The sequence below is a fragment of the Podarcis erhardii genome (assembly GCF_964252035.2).
Source record: "Podarcis erhardii genome assembly, chromosome: 4".
NCBI lineage: Eukaryota > Metazoa > Chordata > Lepidosauria > Squamata > Lacertidae > Podarcis > Podarcis erhardii.
In genome coordinates this window covers 6,268,854-6,292,020 of record NC_138508.1, presented here as the reverse complement: position 1 = coordinate 6,292,020, position 23,167 = coordinate 6,268,854, and the positions used below count along the sequence as shown (strand labels likewise).

Genomic DNA, 23,167 nt, shown 5'->3' with positions numbered 1-23,167 from the left:
TTTTTCAATTTCGTTGTTCTGTATGGGACAATGACAATAAATATTATCATTTCGTTCCTTTATGTTTACTTCCAGACATTATTTTATATTTTTATTTCATTTGGCATCTGTTATTATACCTGCCAAGTAGTAAATATATGTAAAGAAAAAGAAAATGTGAGCTGTTTTCTTTCTTTTTTGTGTGTGCAACAACTATGCTGACTAAAAATGCTTCCTCTATCATCAGATTCTGCGCCCAAAGTTCCAGCGGGCAGTGGGCCCCCCTTGCCCTCCCCACACCCAGTAATGACGGCTCTTCCCTTACCTCCATCCAGAAGCAACTTGACCGTGGAGTAATCGTCTGCCAGCACAGCATAATGCAAAGCTGTGCAGCCCTTGAAACTGGCCCGGTTGTTCAGGCGGTTGTTGAAGTCGTCCTCCCGTGTGACCAGAACTGCAAAGGGAAGGGGATGGCAGGGGGAGAAGATGAATCATGGATGGAGGAGAAGTAGCTGAGACATGCCCGTTTCTCAAATGCCTGTGGGAAACCTGCAAGCAGGATTCGAGCACAAGAACCCTCCTGTGGCTTCCAGCAACTGGCATTAAGAAGCATTGTTGCTTCTAACTGTGGAGACAGAGCAGAGCCCAGGGGTCAGCAAACTTTTTCAGCAGGAGGCCGGTCCACTGTCCCTCAGACCTTGTGGGCGGCCAGACTATACTTTGAAAAAAATATATGAACGAATGCCTATGTCCCACAAATAACCCAGAGATGCATTTTAAATAAAAGGACACATTCTACTCATGTAAAAGCACGCTGATTCCCGGACCGTCTGCAGGCTTTGATTGAGAAGTTGATTGGGCCGGATCTGGCCCCTGGGCCTTAGTTTGCCTACCCGTGGCATAGCTACTGATAAGCCTGCTCCTCCAGGAAAGGATTTGGGTATACCCCTGCTGTTGCTCTTCAAATATCTGATGGAATTAATGTGTTTTGCAGGCTGAGAGGAAGACTGCAAATATCAATGCCGCTAGTCCTCATGGCTACAGAAACGAATCTGAAAATGTGACTACATTGTATGTGGTCTGAGACATAATACTATAGGGCGGTATACAAATTCTAATAATAACAATAACAATAACAACAACAACAACAACAACAACAACAATAATAATGTTTAAGTAATCTCGTTATATTTCTAGAATTAGAATGTGGGGGGTTTTTTTGTATGCTATTGATTTGCTATGCTGTGATATGGTTGCTGTTATTGTTTCACTACGATATTATGAAATTGTTTTTGCAAAGTTCGTAGGAAATGCATCTCTGTTTCTTTGTTGCAAGCAGCTTTGAGCATGGTTTTTTGTTTTTGTTTTTTTTGGATGGAAAAGCGGCATACAAAGAAAATGAATGAATGAATGAAATAAAAAGAACCCAAGTGGTTTATTAAAATCCCCTGAGCAAAAGGCTTCTTGTTGCTTGATTCAAGACTTTAGGGTTCCTGGACACGGTGTGCGCAGGGGAGATGGGCAGAGAGACACAAGGACACAATGCACAGAATTGTTTTAAGTGAAGTCAGAGCACCCTGAAGGATGCTGGAATGAAGTTATGTGGTTTTAGCAGAAATGTTATAAAGGACTAAGTAAAAATGGATTGTTAAATGGTGAAAGAAGAGAATGTAAAATTACAGTATATCAAGATAAATTATTAAGATAAAAACAAAGATGGAAAGGATTTGCTGAAATATCTAACTGAACTAGAATACAAAAAAGGGAGGTGTGAGGAGGTCAAGGAAACAAGCAAATGAAAAATAAGTTATGGGAAGGTTTGAATTGTTTTTTCTTTTCTTAATTGTTTGTATTTTTCTGTGTTTTTTTGTTCGTTTGTTTGTTTTTACCTATTGTAATGTATTGTCTTGTTTTTTCTTGCTTAATTTGGTGTTTTCTTTTTGTAACCTTTAAAACTGGAATAAATATTATTTTTTTTAAAAAAAGAAGTCAGAGCACCCTGCCCAGCGCTGTGGGAGCCCAAGGCCCTTTCCAGATTTACTGCCTTTCCCATGCACAACCCATGCAAGGTACCACTAAGCCACGCCCCCAGCCCCTTGTGATGCTCTTCAAACAAGGAAACCGTCTGGAGGATGGACCGTGATTTCTTCCCCAGGCTCCATCCCTTGTGCAAGGCTGCCGCTGGTGTTAGACCAGAGAAAGTGCCGTGGGCTGACTCTCCTTCAAGTGCCCCCCTCCCAACAGCCAGTGAATTCTGGGTGAAGGGATCTCTGGTTGGCTCTCCTTCCCCAGGGGGCTCCTGGGAAGAGCAGAGGCACTTAAGCCAGCTCAGGAATTGGCTCAGGATCTTTGCAGTGGAGGCATCCCTGCAAAGTTGAGCCCTTCCTTCTCTCCCCATTCTTGGGGCAAGTAGCGCTTAGCAGGATCAGGGAACAGGCGCTCAGATCGGCTCCTCGGCAGCAAACGGCGTCTATGGCGCCTTCCTACCACCGCCTTCCACTCCCCCCCTCCAAAAAAACCCAAGTTATAAAAGGAGCCACATCTAAAATATTGTAATTAATAGCTGGGTTCTCTCCTGTCTGGCATCACTGCTAATAAACCTCAACACCTACAGAAGTAGCAATTGGTGTGACTTTTGTATGACCATGCTTTGTGTAGGGGGTGTTTTTTCCGGGGGGGGGGGGAATTGAGATATGCTTGCTTATTTGTTTGTTTGTTTGTTTGTTTGCTTCCCTGCTCTCCTTTGCCTATCCAGGGAGGGGCAGGATAATCAAGTGGCTGGTGTCAGGGAAGATGAATCTGAGATACTAGGGAGCAGTGCAGTAAAAAGATTAAAGCGTTATTATTGTTGGGCTGCTTTTCCCCCCGTGGTCCGCCGTGACAGCTCGGCCGTCATCCGTAAAAAATGTCTCCGCGAGAGATAATCATCGGAAACTCAATAAAGCGTCAAGGGGAGCCTCGCCTGCCATCAATCACGGGGGAGCCTGGAAATTTTCAGCTCTCCATCTCCCCTCCCTGCCATCCATATAAATGTCTGTAATATATTTTGCGCGTGGAGGCCCTGCCGCACAGCTCCCCCGATTTGGATGCTTTTATGAAGAAAAAAAAAATTTATACACAAAATATGCAAATCGTTAAAAATAAGCCTGCAAAACAAAGGCAGTTTTTCTTTCTCGCATGCACAGTCTCCTTACTCCCTCCCTCCCTCTTGCTCTCAAAAAAATGCAGCTGAATTTATTCTTTTTAATAAAACATGTCAACCCCCACCCTCAAAATTAATGCAACTTCCTTCTGAGTGGCTGTATTTTCCTCCACTCCAGCTATCTCACTCCTCCCCTCCTCAGCCAAAAAGTTTTATAGATGGAAAGGGAGAGGATGCAGCCCCTCCCCACCAAATTAATTCATTAGTTGATATATTCTCGATGTAAACAAAGTCTGGGAAGATGCTTTCCTTTGTTTAAGATGTTGTTTTGCATTCAGTGCTAGAGAAGAGCCCACGCCTGCAAGTACTCTTCTTTCTTTTCCTTTTGCTCTGAAATTTGATCTGCTGACCCTGACTTTTAACCTTGACTGGCCTTTCCTAAATAAATGGCAACTCAGGTTAGCATTCAAAGAAATGGCATTGCTGGAGAACAGCAAAGCCCTTTGCAAAATTTCCGTTCTGCTGCTGCCAGAGAGAAAAATGAGGCGATGTGTAAGACCTTACGTTGTCTGAAAAGCAACAGAAATGAAAGTTGCAGACGTATGGACCAGATCATACAGGTAGAGAAGGCAAGATGTAAGCTGGAAGGGAAATCTGGCATCTTTTAGGTCCACATTGTGCAATATATACTCAAGTGTAGGTAAAATAGACGTCTTTACCTACTAATACCTTTACCTATTATTAGAGACCACGGCAGACAATGTAAGAACCTAACAAGAAGCTGCTGGATCAGGCCAAAGGCCCATGTTGTCCAGCATCTTGTTCTCACCACAGTGGCCAACCAGATGCCCATTACAGGAAACCCACAAGCGGAACCAGAGAACAAGAGCAGCCCTCTCCTCTCTTCTCCTGTGGTTTCCAGCAACTGGTATTCAGAAGCATTTACTGGAGGGCAGAGCATAACCATCGCAGGCAGTGGCTGTGAACAGCTTTATTCTCCATGAATTTGTCTAAGCCCCTTTCACGCCATCCAAGTTAGGAGGCCGTCGCTGCCTCCTCTGGGAGAGATTTCCTTAGTTTAACTTTGTGCTGCGTGAAGGAGGACTTTCTTTTTTCTGTCCTGAACCATCAACCATTGTTCAGCAGGTGGTCCTGAGTTTATTTATGCTTAGAAAATTGAGGTATTATTAATCTAGTTTAACTTTTGTATGTTTTAAAGCATGGTTGTGACTTTTTATTTTATCTTTTTGTAAACCACTTTGAGGTTTTTGTTGCAATCAAGCAGTGCATAGATTATTTATGAAATAAATAAATGAAAAACAAACAAACCGTGTTGCGTTACCTTCCAGGGAGTGGAGCCCTTTCTCTTTGGCCGTCTCGTAGACGCTGCTGAACTCATCTCCTAGGTTTGGGTCAGCTCCGGCCGTGAGCAGAAGCTTTACCACACTGTTCAAAAATAATATATATATATATTATTGAATGTATATACATTATTATTATAGTTATTATTATTTATACACCATCCTATACCCGGGGGTCTAAGGGTGGTTCACAGAATAAAATCAAGTTATAAAACCACAAAATACATAATTAAAATAAAAACAACCCAATAGCCGCCCCCCCAAAAAAATACATTTTAAAAGGGAATAGGATGTAAAGCAGATCAACCAAAGGCCTGGTTAAAAAGGAACATTTCTGTCTGGCATCTAAAGGTGTATAATAATATAATAATAATTTATTATTTATACCCCGCCCATCTGGCTGTGTTTCCCCAGCCACTCTGGGCGGCTTCCAACAAAATATTAAAATACAATAGTCTGTTAAACATTAAAAGCTCCCCCAAACAGGGCTGCCTTCAGATTTCTTCTGAAAGTCTGGTAGTTGTTCTTCTCTTTGACATCTGGTGGGAGGGCGTTCCACAGGGTGGGTGCCACCACCGAGAAGGCCCTCTGCCTGGTTCCTGAACTTCTCTTGGGAAGGAGCTAAGCAAGGTATTGTTGGGGTGGGCAAGGGGGCTCACTTTCAAATAAGCAAAGCTGGGAGCTGAGAAAACAGAAGACAAGATATGGTCTGCTCCAGCGAGGCTGTCCCTATATTCTGCCTGAGCCCAGAATGGCCCCCTGGAAAGAGGATGTGCGGTGATGAGCCTTTGCCCCCTCCCTCTGCGGCATTGCCCCTTGGCTCACTGGCCTGAGCCACCTGCAGCACTGCAGGCACCGAGGCGTCCCCATTTGGAGCAGCCTGGATTCACCCCTACTATGCCACACACCCCATGCCTGGTTTGACGTGGACTGCTGTAAACAGGAAGTGGAAGGAACAGCCTGATCTATGGAGAGGCTATAAAAGGTCTTCTTCACATACAATTGCCCTTCAGCCTAATGTCCCAAGAAAATGGCAGGCCACCCCCTCCAGGCAGCTCACATTACCACTGTTCCCTTTCGCAGAGGCAGCCTGACATTTGAGCAATTGCAGATATTGATTGGCCCTGTCCAATTGGCAGGTAACAAAACATACTCCAACTTTCAAGCAAATTAGCCTTTGCAAAGGTGAATGAGAAGTAAAATAGCCATTAAAAAGTCATTTTTATTCATTTGTTGTATTTATATCCTATCACAGGACTTGGCAGGCCTTGGAGGTGGGTGGGTTATGAGATCGTAACAACAACAAACTGATCAAAACAAGTGTGTGTGTGTGTGTGTGAGAGAGAGAGAGAGAGAGAGAGAGAGAGAGAGATTTAGTTATTTTAAACAAAGAACAAGAAATCAAGAATCCTGCTACCAAATTACAGCCAGCTGGATCAGAGAAGAGTTATTCCTTCAAAACTTCAGAGTCCCAGCTTTTCAACAGCTCCATAGGCTACCCGAAAGAATGATGCAAATTTTACTCTACAATCAGAATTCCTGCTGATTTATTGCATCAATTAAGTGAATAATGTTTCTGCCCCTTTTCAAAAGTGGCATTGATAACTTCAGGTGTGAATGTTTCCCAAAGTCCCATTTCACGTATCACAAAATCTCACAGGCTTCAAAGATGGGTGCAGCACATGACTATTGCAGGAACCGAGGCTTTGGGCTCTTGCTTGCTGCATGAGGACTTCGAAACAAACCACAGCCCCCTGGCACAGAGACAGCAGATGTGGGGTTTTAAAAAAGGGAAACAGGGGGCATCCTGGTCTCTCGTGTTCTTGTGTGATGTGTGAAGTGACCCTGAGTCCCATGGTGTGTGTGTGTGTGTGTGTGTGTGACACAGACAGTGAAGCCCACCCCCTGCCCCTCATAAGAGGGGCTCACTAAATACATTATGAAGCAGGCAGCCTTGTGAGTTTCAATAACTTGTGATTGAGCTGGTGCTCAATTGCCTCAACAAACTAGGCCTTTAATTTGCTGATCAGGTCTTAATTGCATTAGCAGCAGAGCCTCCTCATCTGCACATATATAAAAATCTGCATTGACCCAGAGGGCAGCCTTTAACTAAAGTTCACCAGGCAATTAAATCGATGACGGCAAAAGTGCTTTCTGCTGTTAGCGGCCGGGTGACGTGATCGGGAGGAAGGGCTGGAAGGGACGCTTGCGCCGCGACAGCTGGACTGATAGACTCAAAGAGCTGCAGAGCTGGAAGGGACCCTGAGGGTCATCTAGTCCAACCCCCTGAAAAGAAGGAATGGGAGTTTGCTGGAAGAATGAGCCAGGGCCGCTGGACAGCAGCAGCCAGATCTGGTAGATCAAGGCAGCCGGTGGTCAACGTGGACCTCAAGTGACAAGCACAACACAGAGAGGGAGAAAAAGGTGAAGTCCATGTTCCCGCAGTGCACAGTTGAATTACAGAACTTGCTCCCACAAGAGGCAATGATGGCCGCTAACCTAGAAAGGTTTATGGGCTGTCACATGGAAGCTGGAACAAGATTGTTTTCTCCTGCTCTGGAGGGAAGGTATCAAGGGTGCTTCCCATTCAAAGGCATGCACACGGTAGGTGGTTAACTCTTTATTGCTTACAATTGCTTCCACAGCTCTGGTTACCTGCGAACAAAAATCTAGAGCCTAGGCAGCTATTCCCACCCAGGTCTGCACTCTCTGGAGCAGCTGCAGCAACTGAGGATCACTCCTATTCCACGGTGCACTTCCACTGAGAGATGGGACGTGTGATGTGCATGAATAAACTATTTGGAGCAGGAATTCCCAAAACGGTTCTCGCTTGCCCCTGACGTACATACAACTCGAAGCAGCTGCAGCTGCCACCAAACTGGTGCCCTCCAAATGTTTTGGACTACAACTCCCATCGAGCCCAGCTGGCCCAAACACCCGGAGGGCACCAGGCTGGCGAAGGCTGCCCTATATTAAAAACAACCATGTAATAGACCAGGCTGCAAACCTCTTGAGGTCCATTTCAAACGGAGGTCCCTTAGAGTAAACGGAAGGTGTGTCTTGCAAGGAGAGCTCCAAGCCCAGGGAAACCGGAAGAATGAGAATCAGGGCAATGCCTCTGTACAGTCATACCTCGTGTTAAATGTGTTGAGCGTTTTCAGGTTACGCTCCGTGGTGACCCGGAAGTAACGGAGTGCGTCACTTCTGGGTTTCGCAGCTCGCACATGTGCAGACGCTCAAAATGACGTCACGCGCATGCGCAGAAGTGGCGAATCGCGACCCAGGCATGCGCGGGTTGCGTTCGCTTCAGGATGTGAACGGGGCTCTGGAATGGATCCCATTTGCATCCAGAGGTACCACTGTACAGTGGTGCCTCGCAAGACGAAATTAATCCGTTCCGTGAGGCTCTTCGTATAGCGGTTTTTTCGTCTTGCGAAGCAAGCCCATTGACAGCTTAGCGGATTAGCGCTATTAGCGGTTTAGCGAATCAGCTGATAAGCGGCTTATCAGCGGATCAGCTGATAAGCGGTTTAGGGCTTAGGAAAAGGGGGGGGGAGAGGGAAAAACCCCGCAGGAACTCGCAAGACATTTTCGTCTTGCGAAGCAAGCCCATAGGGAAATTCGTTTTGCGAAGCGCCTCCAAAACGGAAAACCCTTTCGTCTAGCGGGTTTTCCATCTTGCGAGGCGTTCGGCTTGCGGGGCACCACTGTATTATCCTCTGACTGCAAGAGGGGAAACTATGACACTGACTTCATCAGCTTCTCATTACAGTAGTACCTCGGGTTACATATGCTTCAGGTTACATACGCTTCAGGTTACAAACTCCACTAACCCAGAAATAGTACCTCGGGTTAAGAACTTTGCTTCAGGATGAGAACAGAAATCGTACAGCAGCAGCACGGCGGCAGCGGAAGGCCCAATTAGCTAAAGTGGTGCTTCAGGTTAAGAACAGTTTCAGGTTAAGAATGGACCTCCAGAACGAATTAAGTACTTAACCTGAGGTACCACTGTATATTCTCAGAGGCTGGCCCCAATGAGAGCCATTTATCCAAGGACCTTTCTTATAAAAAGAAAGAAAGAAATTAGATTAAGCCGCCACTCTCACAAACATTTTGTACCAAGCCTTAACCAAGAAACCACACTGGTTCTGCACCAGGCAGGCAGGCAGGCGAGCACAGAGTCGGAGCTTCAGCCACTCTTGCAGATAAAAGGCTTAACGCTGGGCAAAGGCTGGGATGAGGAACCATCTGGGGCAATTATTGTACCATGAACAGCCTTTCTCCCGAAACCCTGTTCTGGTCCACCAGCCACTCGGAATGGTCAACAATCGTCACACTCCACCGCTGGCCATTGTCCACCTGCAAAGGTCGGAGGGGGGCGCTCAACCCACCCCTCCGCAGCCCCGCAAACAAGGGAGCCCGTTGCTGCTCGGACATCAAAGTTAAACAAACAGACCCCCAGGGCCCACCCCCTGCCTCTTGGCCTGTCTTAAGGAGCTCCCCGAGGGGGTCACGACTTTCAGCTTGTCATAGCACACATCAAAGTTTGCACCACACAGGAACTCGGCACATGGATTCGTATCGCGTCGCCCGAGAGCGGATATTCGGCCTTTGTGAGCCCGTTTAATCCTGTGTTTTCCCAAATAATTAGGCCTTTTTTGCTTATGAACTTGTGACTAAGTAAAGCGCCCCTGAGAGGTTGTAACATCAAAGCCCATTCCAACTGGCTGTCCCACGTTTCCGAAAATTGGATTTCTCTCTCTCTCTCTCTCTCTCCCCCCGCCCTCTTTCACTCCATCTTTAAATAAGAAAACTAATTGAATTTAGTTGTAGACTGAAGAGCTGCCTTTAAAGGTTACAAGGAGACACGGCGATTGTCCTGGGAACCTAAAGGGATGTTAGGGCAGAGAGGCTCCTTCGGCCCAGAAAGGCAGGACAGGAAACACAAAGGCAAAGAAAGACCGGCAGGAAAAAGCAAGGCAACGGAACCCCGTGGGCGGACCTGCAGAAGCCGACCCTGCTCCTATGCTATGAATAACGAGGTTCTGATTTCTAACCCACCCTATTTCTGAAGCCTTAAGAACATAAGAAGACAAGCCTGCTGGATCTGGCCAAGGGGAGCCCATCTAGTCCAGCACCCTCTTCTCACAGGGGCCAACCAGATACCACATTGGGAAACCCGCAAGCAGGATTTGAACACAAGAACGCACCCCCTTCCTGCGGCTCCCAGCAACTGGTATTCAGAAGCACTGCTGCCTCCAACTGGAGAGGCAGACCATAGACATCACGGCTAGCAACCATGAATCACCTCCTCCTCCGTGAATTTGTCCATCCCTCTTTCAAAGCCATCCATGTTGGTGTCCCTAACCCTGTTATCTGCCTTAATTTTCCAACATTCAGTTTCAGTGGATATTCATGAGTTCTAGTGTTGGTGCGCAGAGCAGGTAAAGGTATCCCTGACCATTAGGTCCAGTCGTGACCGCCTCTGGGGTTGCGGCACTCATCTCGCTTTATTGGCCGAGGGAGCCAGCGTACAGCTTCCGGGTCATGTGGCCAGCATGACTAAGCCGCTTCTGGGGAACCAGAGCAGCACACGGAAATGCCATTTACCTTCCTGCCAGAGCGGTACCTGTTTATCTACTTGCACTTTGACGTGCTTTCGAACTGCTAGGTTGGCAGGAGCTGGGACCGAGCAACGGGAGCTCACCCTTCTGATCGGCAAGTCCTAGGCTCTGTAGTTTAACCGACAGCGCCACCCGCATCCTGCGCAGAGCAGGTAACAACCTACAAATGCTCAAAGGAGCAAAGCCTTTCATAAGAGCCCGACTGCTGGGTCAGGCCAAAGGCCCATCTGGTCCAATATCCTGTTCTCCCAGTCACTGACCCATTGCCTCTTCTGGGAAGCCTCCGAGCAAGACCTGAGTGCAACAGTAACTGGTATTCAGAGGCATACTGCAGTTTAGGCAGAGTATAGGTATCGTGGATAGTAAGTACTGATACAGTGGTGCCCCGCAAGACGAATGCCTTGCAAGACGAAAAACCCGCTAGACGAAAGGGTTTTCCGCTTTTCGAGGCGCTTCGCAAGACGAATTTCTCTATGGGCTTGCTTTGCAAGACGAAAACGTCTTGCAAGTATTGCGATTTTTTTCGCTCCCCCCCCCCTTTTTCTAAGTCGCTAAGCCGCTAATAGCCGCTAATAGCGCTAATCCGCTAATAGGGTTGCTTCGCAAGACGAAAAAACCGCAAGACGAAGAGACTCGCGGAATGGATTCTTTTCGTCTTGCGAGGCACCACTGTACAGTGGTGGCCCACAAGACGAACGCCTCGCAAGACGGAAAACCCGCTAGACGAAAGGGTTTTCTGTTTTGGAGGCGCTTCGCAAAACGAATTTCCCTATGGGCTTGCTTCGCAAGACGAAAATGTCTTGCGAGTTCCTGCGGTTTTTTCCCCCTTTGCCCCCCCTTTTTCTAGGCCGCTAAGCCGCTTATCAGCTGATCCACTAAGCCGCTAAAAGCCGCTAAGGCGCTAATAGCGCTAATCCACTAAGCCGTCAATGGGCTTGCTTCGCAAGACGAAAAAACCGCTAGACGAAGAGACTCGCGGAATGGATTAATTTCGTCTTGTGAGGCACCACTGTAGACTTATTCTCCCGTGAACTTTCCTAATCCTCTTTTAAAGCCAACTGTTGCCACCAATCACCCTCCATAGTTTAACAATGCCCTGTTTTGCACCCTTTGACACTCTACTGCTGAAAAGTGGAAAGAGGGGAGAAGGGGCTGCAATGGAATGGAATGGGTGGGAGCTGGGCAAGGACGCACCCAAACCACCATTCATTGCAGGAGTACACAACGCCCCAAACTGGGCTTCTCTATTCATGTCCTGCTGCTAGACATTTTGTGCATTCGGCTCAAAGCAGGACACTGTGCAGCAAGAAGAGCATTCTCAGCTGGGTGAGAACTTGAACCGACTTCAAGTCACTCTGGAGGAAGTGGAAGCCAAATGGTTTTCTCCCCAAAACCAGCTCAGCTCCTTGACTGTGGCATTCCCCCCCCCTTGCCAAAATCACGGTCCAATTATCCTCTCTGCTCACCTTCTTTTGGACACAACCCAATACATGTTTACTTCACCAGCCCTGTGGAGGCTGAGGTCTTCCTTCCATTATGTGGCTATTTTATTACTTTATTACTTGTATCTGTTGTTTCCATTTTGTTCAGTTCAATTGTTTTAAATGGTATATAGCCTTCAGAATCTCCTGTAAGAAAGGCGGTAAAGAAACCTTGTTGTTGTTGTTTAGTCATGTCCGACTCTTCGTGACGCACACCAAATTTCCGGCAGAGTCAAGAGGCAACCTCGCTGCTACCTTTCGGATGCCTCTTGGGGGACCCTTTAAAAGCCTATTCAGGCTTGTTCAATTGCTTGATTTTTTTCAAGATGAGCCAGACATTTTAAGGATCATTTCCTACCATGTTTAATGTGTCGTATGTTTGATGGCATTTGCGTATATTGCTGTATGCTGCCTTGGTGTTTTACATGAGTGGGTGTCATATGCACCTTTTTTACAAAGAAAAATAAATAACAAACCTTGAATTTCGGTTTATAGCAGCTACCATCAGAGCTGTCCAGCCAAGTTTGTGCCGGGCATTCACACTGGCACTTTCCTGCAACAACCTGAACAGAGAGAAAGAGGGAGAGGAAGCATATCTGTTAGCCATGGAGCATCTACGACTCAGTTAAACAACCTGCCCATCCACAGACACCTGTAGCTGACCCCTCCCTCCCTCCCATCCCAATCCCTTCTTCCTTGTTTGCTTTCCTGGCTTCTGAACGCATTTTCCTTTATTCTATATACACAATATCAGAACAACTAGAAGAGGAAATATAGACAAAAATGGATGTTATTTTAAAACTATTTTCTAAGTTGTATGCTATGGCTTGGAGAAAAGAAGTTTGTCTCCCAGCTGACTGAGAACAGAAAGACTTCTGCTGTGTGTGTGTGTGTGTGCGCGCGCGCGCGCGGGGATGGAATTACTTTCACTCGCTTCCCTGAACAGTAGCTGTATTGGGCTGGAGAACTGAAAAAATGCTCTGCTTATTTATTTGAGAGTAACCCCATCAAACTCAGTGGGGCTTACTTCTTAGTAGGCCTGCCCAGGACTGGGAATTTCATTTGAGGCGGCCATCCTGAAAACTGGGGTGGTGGGGTGGGGTTTCTTTATTCTGGACTAATTAATCCAGAATTAACTTTGGCCCCACCCACCTTCAACTGTAGCTCCTCCCCTGCCAGCATGCAACCCCCAAGAGACTACTCCCCACAAGGGAATGTGGCTCTCCAAGGGAAAAGGTTGCCTGCCCCGATGAATGAGGAAGGCAAGTTCTGCGCTGTGCCATTTGTCTTCTGAGGACTGCCCATTCACATTCTGTGCAGCCCATCACCCCAAGAGGACTGTGTGCTCGAGCCAAACAGATTCTCCCTTGCCTACTAAAAAAAGAGAGGAAATGAACCTGTAGTGACGAGCTCCATCAGCCTGGGGGAGGCCTGGATTGGATGTCAACTGGGCAGACAGGGCTGTGTTTACAGGAGTAACCAGAGAGCGCCTTGCAGCTGCATGGCCCATGCTCAAAGCAGCTTCGCCTGCGGCAGAAACCCACACCCCTGCTCCATCTGGAAGCTCTCCAAAGGTCCTCCAACCACCCGACCAAAAGCCGTCCTTAGCTTTACTGGTCCCCATCACGCTACATATCACCGGGGCAATCCTAGGCAGATTCACCCCTCAGAGATCTGTTCCCGTAATTCTACACCACGGGTGGCCAACTCCCAAGAGACTGCGATCTACTCTCAGTGTTAAAAACTGGCAGTGATCTACCCCCTTTTTGGGGTTCAGGTCAAAGCTGTTGAAGCTTTTTTAGGAAGGAGGAAGGCATTCTTTTTAGGGGCTCAGGTCAAAGAAGGAGGAAAGGAAAGCCCTGATTTCTGAGAGTGCAGGGCAAAAATATTGAGCTTTCTTTTAGGGAAGCCAAAGTTGTTGAGCTTCTTTGGGGGGGAGGCAGTGATCTACTACAGACGGCCAGTAATCTACCGGTAGACCTGTTGGACGTGCCTGTTCTATACAGTTCTGTAGGGTTAATTCAGGCTGTACTGCACTGGCTCTCACCCTGATCCCTACTGTTATTGCTGTGCTTCCAGAGGCATTTGTGACTCTGTGTGAGCGCTAGGTGAATGCACCATTGGCCTCTCAAGGAGGAGCCTCAAAAAATGCCCTCAGGCAAATCTACCGTGTTCACAATATTCACATCTGGAATATTGCATACAGCTCTGATTGCTCACCCTCGAAAAGGAGATTGTGGAGTTGGAAAAGGTTCAGAAAAGAGCACTCATACTGATCAATGGGATGGAGTAACTCCCCAAAAGGCTGCAGCATTTGGGGCTTTTTAGCTTACAAAATACATGAGTGAGAGGTTGAGGTAATAGAATCATAGTCTCTTAAGAGTTGGGAGGGACCCCGAGGGTCTTCTAGTCCAACCCCCTGCAATACAGGAATCTCAACTAAAGTATCCAGTGTATAAAATTATGCACAGTGTTGAGAAACACTTTTCTCCCTCTCTCAGAATACTAGCTCTCCCGGATGTCCAATGGAGCTGAGTATCTGAAGATTCAGGACAGACAAAATTCACTTATTTGTACAGTGCTGAGTTAAGCAGCGGAATTTGCCCCCCCCCCCCCCCGACGCAGAGATGGCCACCAACTTGGCTTCAGAATATGAATAGCCATATAAGGCTCCATTGTGGCCGTGAGCCACAATGGCTATGTTGTACTTCCACATAGGTGGAGAAGGAGGGAGATTTGCTGCTTTGCCTCAGGTAGCAAAATGTTTTGGGCCGGCCTTGGCTATAAAACTTTAAACAACGCTCAATGCAAGAAGAGGCACTTGAGTTTCATATCATTGTTCATGTTTACGAGGCTTTCAAGGTTTATACACACATGTGCAGACACAAAAGCGCTCTGCTTTTTAAAAACAACATCTATTCTATTAGCTACCATTAAAACAGATATAAGCAAAATGAAACCAAATAATTGCATCGCGATATATAAATCAGAGGGATAAAATTGTAAAAACAAACTACTTCCTTACTCTTATAAACAGGAGCCTTCAATATATCAAATGGGGAGAGAATATCCCTTGACAGTACAGTGGTACGTCGGGTTACATCCGCTTCAGGTTACATCCGCTTCAGGTTACAGACTCCGCTAACCCAGAAATAGTACCTCGGGTTAAGAACTTTGCTTCAGGATGAGACTAGAAATCGTGCTCCGGCGGCACGGCAGCAGCAGGAGGCCCAATTAGCTAAAGTGGTGCTTCAGGTTAAGAACAGTTTCACGTTAAGAATGGACCTCCGGAATGAATTAAGTACTTAACCCGAGGTACCACTGTATTGCCTGTCCAACCACTCACAGAGAGCTTCCTTTTTTCTCTTTCCTTCTTTGAATATCATCAAAGAAGCCCACCCTCCATTTTTCTCTTCTCAGCTCACAAAATTTTGGCATGACAAAAGTCTGAGGATTTATTGCTTCTGATCCTCCCCCCAATTTCCCACCTCTTGGTGGTAGGCAAACAGGACACCTTTCCTGCCTCAGATGCTGTGAATGGGGCAAGGAACCCTTGGCAGAAGATGCCAGGGGACTCAAACCAGGGCGGCTGGTCGCAAGATGTAGGGACCTTCCTTCCTGGGGCAATCAAGGGGGGGCAGCTCTCAGGGAAAGGGAGCTGTTGGCCTGACCCTCCTACTCTGCAGCGCCCCCCTAAGTAATGGCCAGAGTGCGGTACTGCAGCTCATCAGCTCAACTGGACCAGGTGCCTGGAGTGGCAATAGGGGCAAGACCAGCCTTATTTAAGCTTGCCTCTGGTTTGGCTCCTCAGTCTGAGCAATCTGTCAGTCAAAGTAGGTGCTCTGGAAACAGCTTTCTCTCAGGCAGCTGCCTGCTGGAAACCAGACCGCCAGCTTGCCTGCACCAGATTATGATTTTTCCTGCCTCTGCTCCTTCAGATTGACAGTTGCTGCCTTTGAGATTCAACACTCTGCTTCCGCTGGACCACAGAACCTGCCTCTGGGCCCTGACATGTGATAAACATAGAAACTCGACAAGCCAAGGGATGCAGTTGTTGTGTTTTATGCTATTTGAATTGTACGTCGATTGCTCTTATCAGTTGCACTTCTAACCAGCTAATGGGTAAAATCCAACCAAAATGCAAAAACACCATGAAGCCAGGTATAAATCCCAAACGAATTAAGCCCAAGATGACCAGCAGTCATCTTTGCTCTCTCTCTCCAGAAGCCTCCTTAAAACTGGAAAGGTGTTATGATGACCTGATGTTGAAAGCCGATAGCAAGAGTCCTGGGAGAAGGTGCTGCCACCACTGTGAGGTCTCACCTTGCAATGCTCTTGCAGGGCAGGATGCCCCCCCCCCAATCTGGTCTTGGCACCAGGGGAAGTTCATGAGCCAGAAGGCAGAACTCAAAGCTCTGAAGGCTCAAAGCTGAGCCATGAAAAGGAAAAAGGAAATACCCCACTCCAGAAGTGGCAGGGCCCAGTGTCTGCCTTGAAGAGTAAGGGTAAGCATGTTCCACAGAAGGCCAAGGAGGCAACCATTTTTTAAAGGATAAGATGAGTCACAGCAAAGCGATTCCCAACAAGCGGCTGGATGATTGCTCACTGCACTTACAGCAGAAGCAGTTAATCTGTGGCCCTCCAGATATTAAAGAAACACAGACTTGGAAGGGACCCCAAGGGTCCTCTAGTCCAACCGCCTGCAATGCAGGAATCACAACCAAAGAATCCCCAACAGACGGTCATCCACCCTCTGTTTAAAAACCTCCAAGGAAGGAGCGTCCACCAACTTTTGAGGAAGTCCGTTCCACTGTCCAAGACCTCATGTTATCAGAAAGTTCTTCCAAGTATTTAGTCGGAATCTCCTTTCGATTAATTTGAATCTGGGTCCTACCCTCTGGAACAGCAGAAAACAAGCTTACCTCTTCCTCCAAGTGACAGCCTTTCAGATATCTAAAGATGGCTCTCATATCACCTCAGAGTCTTCTCTTCTCCAAGCGAAACACAACCCAATTCCCTCAAAAATTGCTAAGCTACAACTTCCATCATACCTGACCATTAGCTATACTCTCTGGGGCTGATGAGAGCTGAATGGGGCATCATAAGGACTGTGCCTGTTCTGGCTCATGGGAGGTGCTCCAGAGTGACTCTTGCCGCTTGCGCACAGCAAGATGAGGCCACAAAGCCCTCACTGATTACGGTCAGCAACAAGAGCCTGTGTTCGGGAACAGGACACAAGTTGCTTAAGGCCCTCTAGAATGATGAACTGAGAAAGTCAGAATGCAGGATGACCGCAGCGCCGTCAAGGAGCACCGCGTGCATCGACATTTCAATTAGGGGCATTTTTTAAAATCAGCACATTGGTGCTGAGCAACTTAGCAGCTTTGTGAAATGGCTGAACTTTATGTTCGGGGCACTCGTGATCATCATTAATATATTCCCAGCCTGATTTAATCACAACAAATCAATAGAGTGACGACCACTGCTCAGCTCCTAGACAACCAAATGTATTTACCAGCAGGGGTATTTTATTGTTAATTAAATAAAATTCTCTGATCAATCTTTAAGGATGTTTACCCGCATTTTAACCAAATAACACCTGAGGCACTCGGCTGAATGGCTCCCAAACAGCTGCTCATCCACAGACACCTAGAGGTGCATTTTCACAGAGTAGCAACACAAGGTTCAGTCAGGAATTTGCAAAGTGGAAGATTACGGTAAATCTCATCATTGTCTCCTGTCCCACAAATACGAGCATTGCAAATTTACAGAAAGAGTTGAAAACTTGAAATTTCATGTGCAGAAAGTGAGCCCTGGAGAGCACGGCTCAGAGACCTGGGAACTATCTAGTTCCCATCGGCCCCAGAAGCCAGCATTTACAAGGGTAGTGGCTCATCATCAGTGAAAGGCCTGTTTGAAGAGGAATGTTTTCACCTGGCACCTAAAGGTATATAATGATGGCGCCGGATGAACCTCCCTGGGGAGAGCATTCCACAAACTACTGTAATAGTTATGACAGGACACTGTGCAAAATTAGTTGGATAGTCTATGGCATTCTATAAATGCTATTATCATCGTTAGCCTCTGAAAGACAACCTCATCCGACAGAGGTACAAACGTCCCCACCTGAGAATGTCCATGGAAGACAGAGGCTGGTTTGCCTGTCTCCCTGGACTAGGTTAAACTGGGAAGGTGCAACTCGTAAGAATGTAAGAAGAGCTTGCTGGATCAGGCCAACGGCCCATCTAGCCTAGCCTCCTGTTATCACAGTGGACAACCGGATGCCTGTGTGAAACCCACAAGCAGGATTCGAACACAAGAGCAACTCTCCTCTCCTGTGGGGTCTCCAGCAACTAGTATTCAGAAGTGCTGCTGCAATCCCTTATCCAAGCTTCAGGCGCCCGCCAAATTCATGCCTCCTTGTTTATGGTGAGAACCCCCCAACATTCCAGGGGGGGCTTTCTGGCCAGGGGTCCTTTGGAAGATACAAAAACCACCCCACTAATCGGCCGGGGGGGGGGGAAGAGGGAGAAAGAGAAGGGATGCATCTCAGGGAGGATATATCTGTTCTTTGGGGGGAGCAAAAGAAGGATGCCCCCCTTTCAGAGCAAAGAAGGCAGCTGATCCAGTGACTCGCTTGGCTTTGGGCATCTCCTATTGCAGCATAGGCACTCGGCTCCCCTCTCTGCACACCCCCTTCCCGCGCTGAACATATGGGGCTTCTATTCAGGCCTCCGAGCCCAGGAGTTCTGGGTGAGCGACTCCGGGAGCCCAAAGGGCATGTTTGAGTTTGTGCTCAGCGCCTGCGAGCCGGGCCCTCCTGACAGGTGGAGGAAGAGGAAGCTGGAAACTTGAACTTTTGGCCACAACAAAAGCTTCTGTCCCCAGCAGTGGCGGAGGCCAGTCAAACAGCACTTCTCTCCCTCTCCCCCCACCCCACCCGCCGTCCCCAGATGTTACTGTTTAACAGCCGGGGGGGGGGGCTTTAGGGAAACTTTCAACTTCTTTGGGAGGTGCTTCGAGGTTTGCAACACTCACAGAAGGAGATCCTTCCCACCCCCTAAACACACACACCGGCAACATAATGATCTCAAGGGAGAAAAAGAGGGCCAGCTTCCTAAAAACGGCCTGTCTAATCAGCCCCTTTGCCTCCACTGTTTTCATCCCAAGAACGAAAGTCCAGTAATCCTAGAATTGCATAGTTGGAAGGGACTCTCAGGGGTCATCTATTCCAACACCCTGCAATGCAGGAATTGCAGATCAAGGACCACTGACAAGTGGCCTCCCAACATCTGTTTAAAAGCCTCCAAGGAAGGAGAGTCAATGAGCTCCTGAGGGAGTTCGTTCTCCTGTCAAACAGCTCTTGCCCTCAGAAAGTTGCTCCTAATGCTTAGTCGGAATCTCCTTTCTTGCAATCTGAATCATGTTCTCCCGCCTGAAGCAGCAGAAAACAAGCTTGGATCATCACCATCATTTTAATTGTATGCAGCCTTTGCATAGTTAAAACTATTCTGAAGGCAGCTTACAAAATAAAAATATTTACTTAATTACAAATATAACACAAGTAAGAGGTAAAAGGACCCCTGACTATTAGGGTCCAGTCGCGGACGACTCTGGGGTTGCGGCGCTCATCTCGCTTTACTGGCCGAGGGAGCCAGTGTACCGCTTCCGGGTCGTGTGGCCAGCATGACTAAGCCGCTTCTGGCGAACCAGAGCAGCGCACGGAAACGCCATTTACCTTTCCGCCAGAGTGGTACCTATTTATCTACTTGCACTTTGATGTGCTTTCGGACTGCTAGGTTGGCAGCAGCAGGGACCGAGTCACGGGAGCTCACCCCGTCGTGGGGATTTGAACCACCAACCTTCTGATCGTCAAGCCCTAGGCTCTGTGGTTTAGACCAGTAGTCACAAACAATAAGTAAATCACATCAAAAGGCGCACAACCAAACTGAACAATTTCCACATAAATCATAATATCTAAAAATACAGTATAAAAAAAATTAGTATCAACAAGAGCAACAAAAACCCCTAACCAACACCCCAGTGCAAGAGTCTGTTCAGCAGTCTCAGCTTTTGTAGCTGGAGTCAGTCAGGCCCCGCCTCCCAGGCCAGGCAGAAATAGGCCTGCAAGGCAGGGAGCAGGTCCTCCAGGATTCACAGCCAAGATGGCCCATCTTCCATGGGACAGCCCTTCAGAGAGTTGAAGGTGAATATTCTAGTGTTTGACATCTATGTACAGCCCTGACCTTGCAGACAGACAAGGCAGGCAGAATGGGGAGAGCCAATGCCGGGTTTTGCAAATGTTGGTGAAGATTACCATATTTTTCCGTGCATAAGACTAGGGTTTTTTACTTTAAAATACAGTGGTGCCCCGCAAGACGAATGCCTCGCAAGACGGAAAACTCGCTAGATGAAAGAGTTTTCCGTTTTTGAGTTGCTTCGCAAGATGAATTTCCCTATGGGCTTGCTTCACAAGACGAAAACGTCTTGCTGCTAAGCCGCTAATAGTCGTGCTTCGCAAGACGAAAAAATTCGCTAGACGAAAAAACTCACAGAACGAATTCATTTCGTCTTGCGAGGCACCACTGTAAGGTTAAACATTGGGGGACGTCTTATACACGGATAGTGCATATGCCCATTTTCTAAATTTGGGGTTCCCAAAAGTAGGGGGGGTCTTATACATGGAAACATACAGTAATTTCTGAATATCTTAGACATGAAAGCATTACTGTTCTCCTGCTGCTAGCCTAACTCAAACCCACACTATTTTCCGAGTGCAAGAGGGGATGGCTGGATGCTGTGTCCCATGAGGGCCCAATGGTGGCTTCCAGAGCACAATGTCCAGCCCAGACCAGCTCACAGGAGCAAGGGGGTCTGGGGAGGCATTTTGGAACCCAAGCTGGCACCATCTCACCTCTGTGCCACCTGGGGGACCTTGAGCCTGGGACGTTCAACAGGCAAAGCAGACGATCCACCACTCAGCTCCAGTCTTTCCCATTTCCCAAATTATATGCCATCCGAAGGTTTGAACAACTGGCCGAAAGCATTTCCAGAATCGCCTGCTGAGAATGGGAAGCCGAAGCAAGGAGGTGGGAGGGAAGGAGGCCCAGAGACCTGGGCTGACTCAAAGATAATCAGGCCGCTTCCTGCAATTACTGCCAGGGGCCCAGTTCGCTGCCCATCAGGAGCGTTGATGCAGGCCAGACCTCGGCTGCGTTGGGCACAAGGAAGCCATTTCCTGTGACGGGCTGGGAAGAGGTTCGGGGCGCAGGGAAGAGAGGAGAGGGGGTTATGTGTTGCAGTGGCAGGGAGAGACCTGGTAGCTGGGCTGTAGAAGACCCTGGACAATACAGGGGGCATGAAGGCTGATCTGAACAGGGTGAAGTAGACTGTGCAAGGTGGGCATATACCACACAAATATGCCAGTCTGCCAGTTCCAGTCACGGCTTGGAGAGTTTTAATCAAACACCCCCAGCACGAGGGCACAAGGCACTCAGCTGCTGAAGGTGTAGAAAACTGAAATGTGGCGAAGGGAACACCCCTAAGCATGTACAGAGGGCCTCTCCCTCACAAACAACTGCTAACACATTGCTTTTTTGGAGGGGAAGGGGGTCCAAGGTAGGAAATCAAGCTCTGAGGCATGCTTAATATTAATAATAGTAATAATAATATTCAGATGCAGAGGTGTCACTTCTAAAACAAAAGAAGAGTCTGCTACATCAGACCAAAAACGGGGCCCATCTAGTCCAGCAGGCTGCTCTCATAGTGGCCAACCAGATGCCTGTGGGAAACCAGCAAGCAGGATCTGAGCACAAGAGCATTTTCCCCGCCTGTGTTTCCAGCAACTGGTCTTCGGAAGCATTTCTGCCTCTGATCATAGAAGCAGAGCACTGCCATCCTGGCTAGTGCCCATTGATAGCCTTATTCTCCTTGCCTAGTCCTTTTTTTAAAGCTATCTGGGTTGGTGGCCATCACTGCTCCCTGTGGGGGCAACTTTCATAGTTTCTCTGAGAGAAAGCCCATCAATGCATCAACAAATGGACCTTGACCCTTGGCCTCAAGAAAATATATCTGCAGAATCATCATTCCACAACCTGTTGCGTGGCAGCACCCACAATCTGGAACTCCCTGCAGTGACCTTCACTGTACCCTTTTCGGTGCCTGCTAAAAACATTTTTGTTTAGACAAGCCTACTCAAACACGTGGCATGTTGATGTGTGCTTTTAATTATTTTTTTTTAGTTTATGGCTGATTTTTTCTTTTGAATATTTTAAAGAGCAGTCTTTACTGACAGTTTTACAGTTTTATTCTCTTTGCAAACTGCTTTGAAGTGGTTGTTGGGTTTTGTTTTTTTTACAATCAAGTAGTATATAAAATTTGTGAGGTTATATAGCTATAATTTATAGACTGCACACACTAGTGTTTTCTCCCAGGAAGGCTGAATGCCACCAGCAGACATCTCCTAGCCACCCCTCGCACCAGCAGGGCTGAATTCAGGGGGCTCACCTGTCCACTTCGGAAATGTTGTTGATCCGTGCAGCTTCCAGTAGAGAGTCTTCTGGAAAAGACAAAGGAGAGGAATCGCTGTGAACTGGAGGTGGCGAGAAGGACAGGCAAGAAGAGAAAAGACACTCCCCCCCCCCTTTTTAAAGGATTTTTCCTGCTTTCTGCCGGGTTTGGTTCTGGGGGGACCATTTGGAACTGCTCAGTTATTGCCTCCCACCCCTCAAAGCTGATTCCAAAAGAACCAACCCCTCCAAGAACCCCACTATCAGGTCCACATTGATGTTACCTATCAAGTGTTTGACCAGGCAGTCCCTCCACTTAAATTTCTTTGAGATGGAGCAGAATTTCTGTCTGGTATAAGCCACAGAAATCAACGCACAAACACCTGCTTTTAGAGCCACAGCACTGCTTCCTGAGCCAGGCAGTCACACAACATTTTTGGGTGCCAGTTGCCTTTCCCAAACCCTGGGGAATTTTCTGTCCAAGGTAAAGCAAGGGTTGTGAGCACCTAGTGGTTAAACTGGAGCAATTCACGCAGTTAAACTTGCTCCTGCAGGAGGCAGTGACAGTCACTGACTTGAAAGGCCTTAAAAGATAATTAGGTTTGGTTTGTTTCCTGCCGCTTCAGAAGGTAAGACCCAAACCAAAAAAATCCAATGGCAAGAAAGGAGATTCTGACTAAACATTAGCAAGAATCTTCTGACGGTAAGAGCTGTTCAACGGTGGAATGGACAATTCCTGTGTTGCAGGGACTAGATGACCCTTGGGTACCTTCCTCCTCTACAATTCTATGATTCTGGGTGTTGCCCCCACACTCCCAGGGTAAGACCCTGAAGATAAGACTTCAGTGCATAAGCTACAAGGCAAGGAGCAACGATCAAAACCTCTTTTAATGCACAGTTGGACACTCAAAACAAAAGCTGATCCCTGCTGTGAGAAAGGCCCAGGAACGAGTCTTTTGAAACAGTCTTCCTGGGGTTCTCGATGGTCTGGACTACAAGTCCCATCAGCCCCAGCCAGCACACATGACTTGTAGTCCAAAAACAAGCTGGGGAAGGCTGCAAACCTCAAGCC

The 23,167-nt window shown here is 47.5% G+C and overlaps 1 protein-coding gene across 2 annotated transcripts in view; it reads right to left on the bottom strand.

The window, feature by feature from the left end:
* CLPB (ClpB family mitochondrial disaggregase) overlaps positions 1-23,167 on the bottom strand; it is a 70,738-nt gene that overhangs the window by 45,369 nt on the left and 2,202 nt on the right. Inside the window, exons 2-5 of one of the 2 annotated variants that reach the window (XM_081860323.1) lie at positions 22,094-22,145; positions 12,064-12,150; positions 4,464-4,567; positions 305-433 (exon numbers count right to left, since the gene is read on the bottom strand). In XM_081860323.1, coding sequence (XP_081716449.1) covers positions 305-433; positions 4,464-4,567; positions 12,064-12,150; positions 22,094-22,145 — 372 coding nt within the window. The remainder of the gene's footprint in view (positions 1-304; positions 434-4,463; positions 4,568-12,063; positions 12,151-22,093; positions 22,146-23,167) is intronic. The other variant, XM_081860324.1, reaches the window with a different exon arrangement.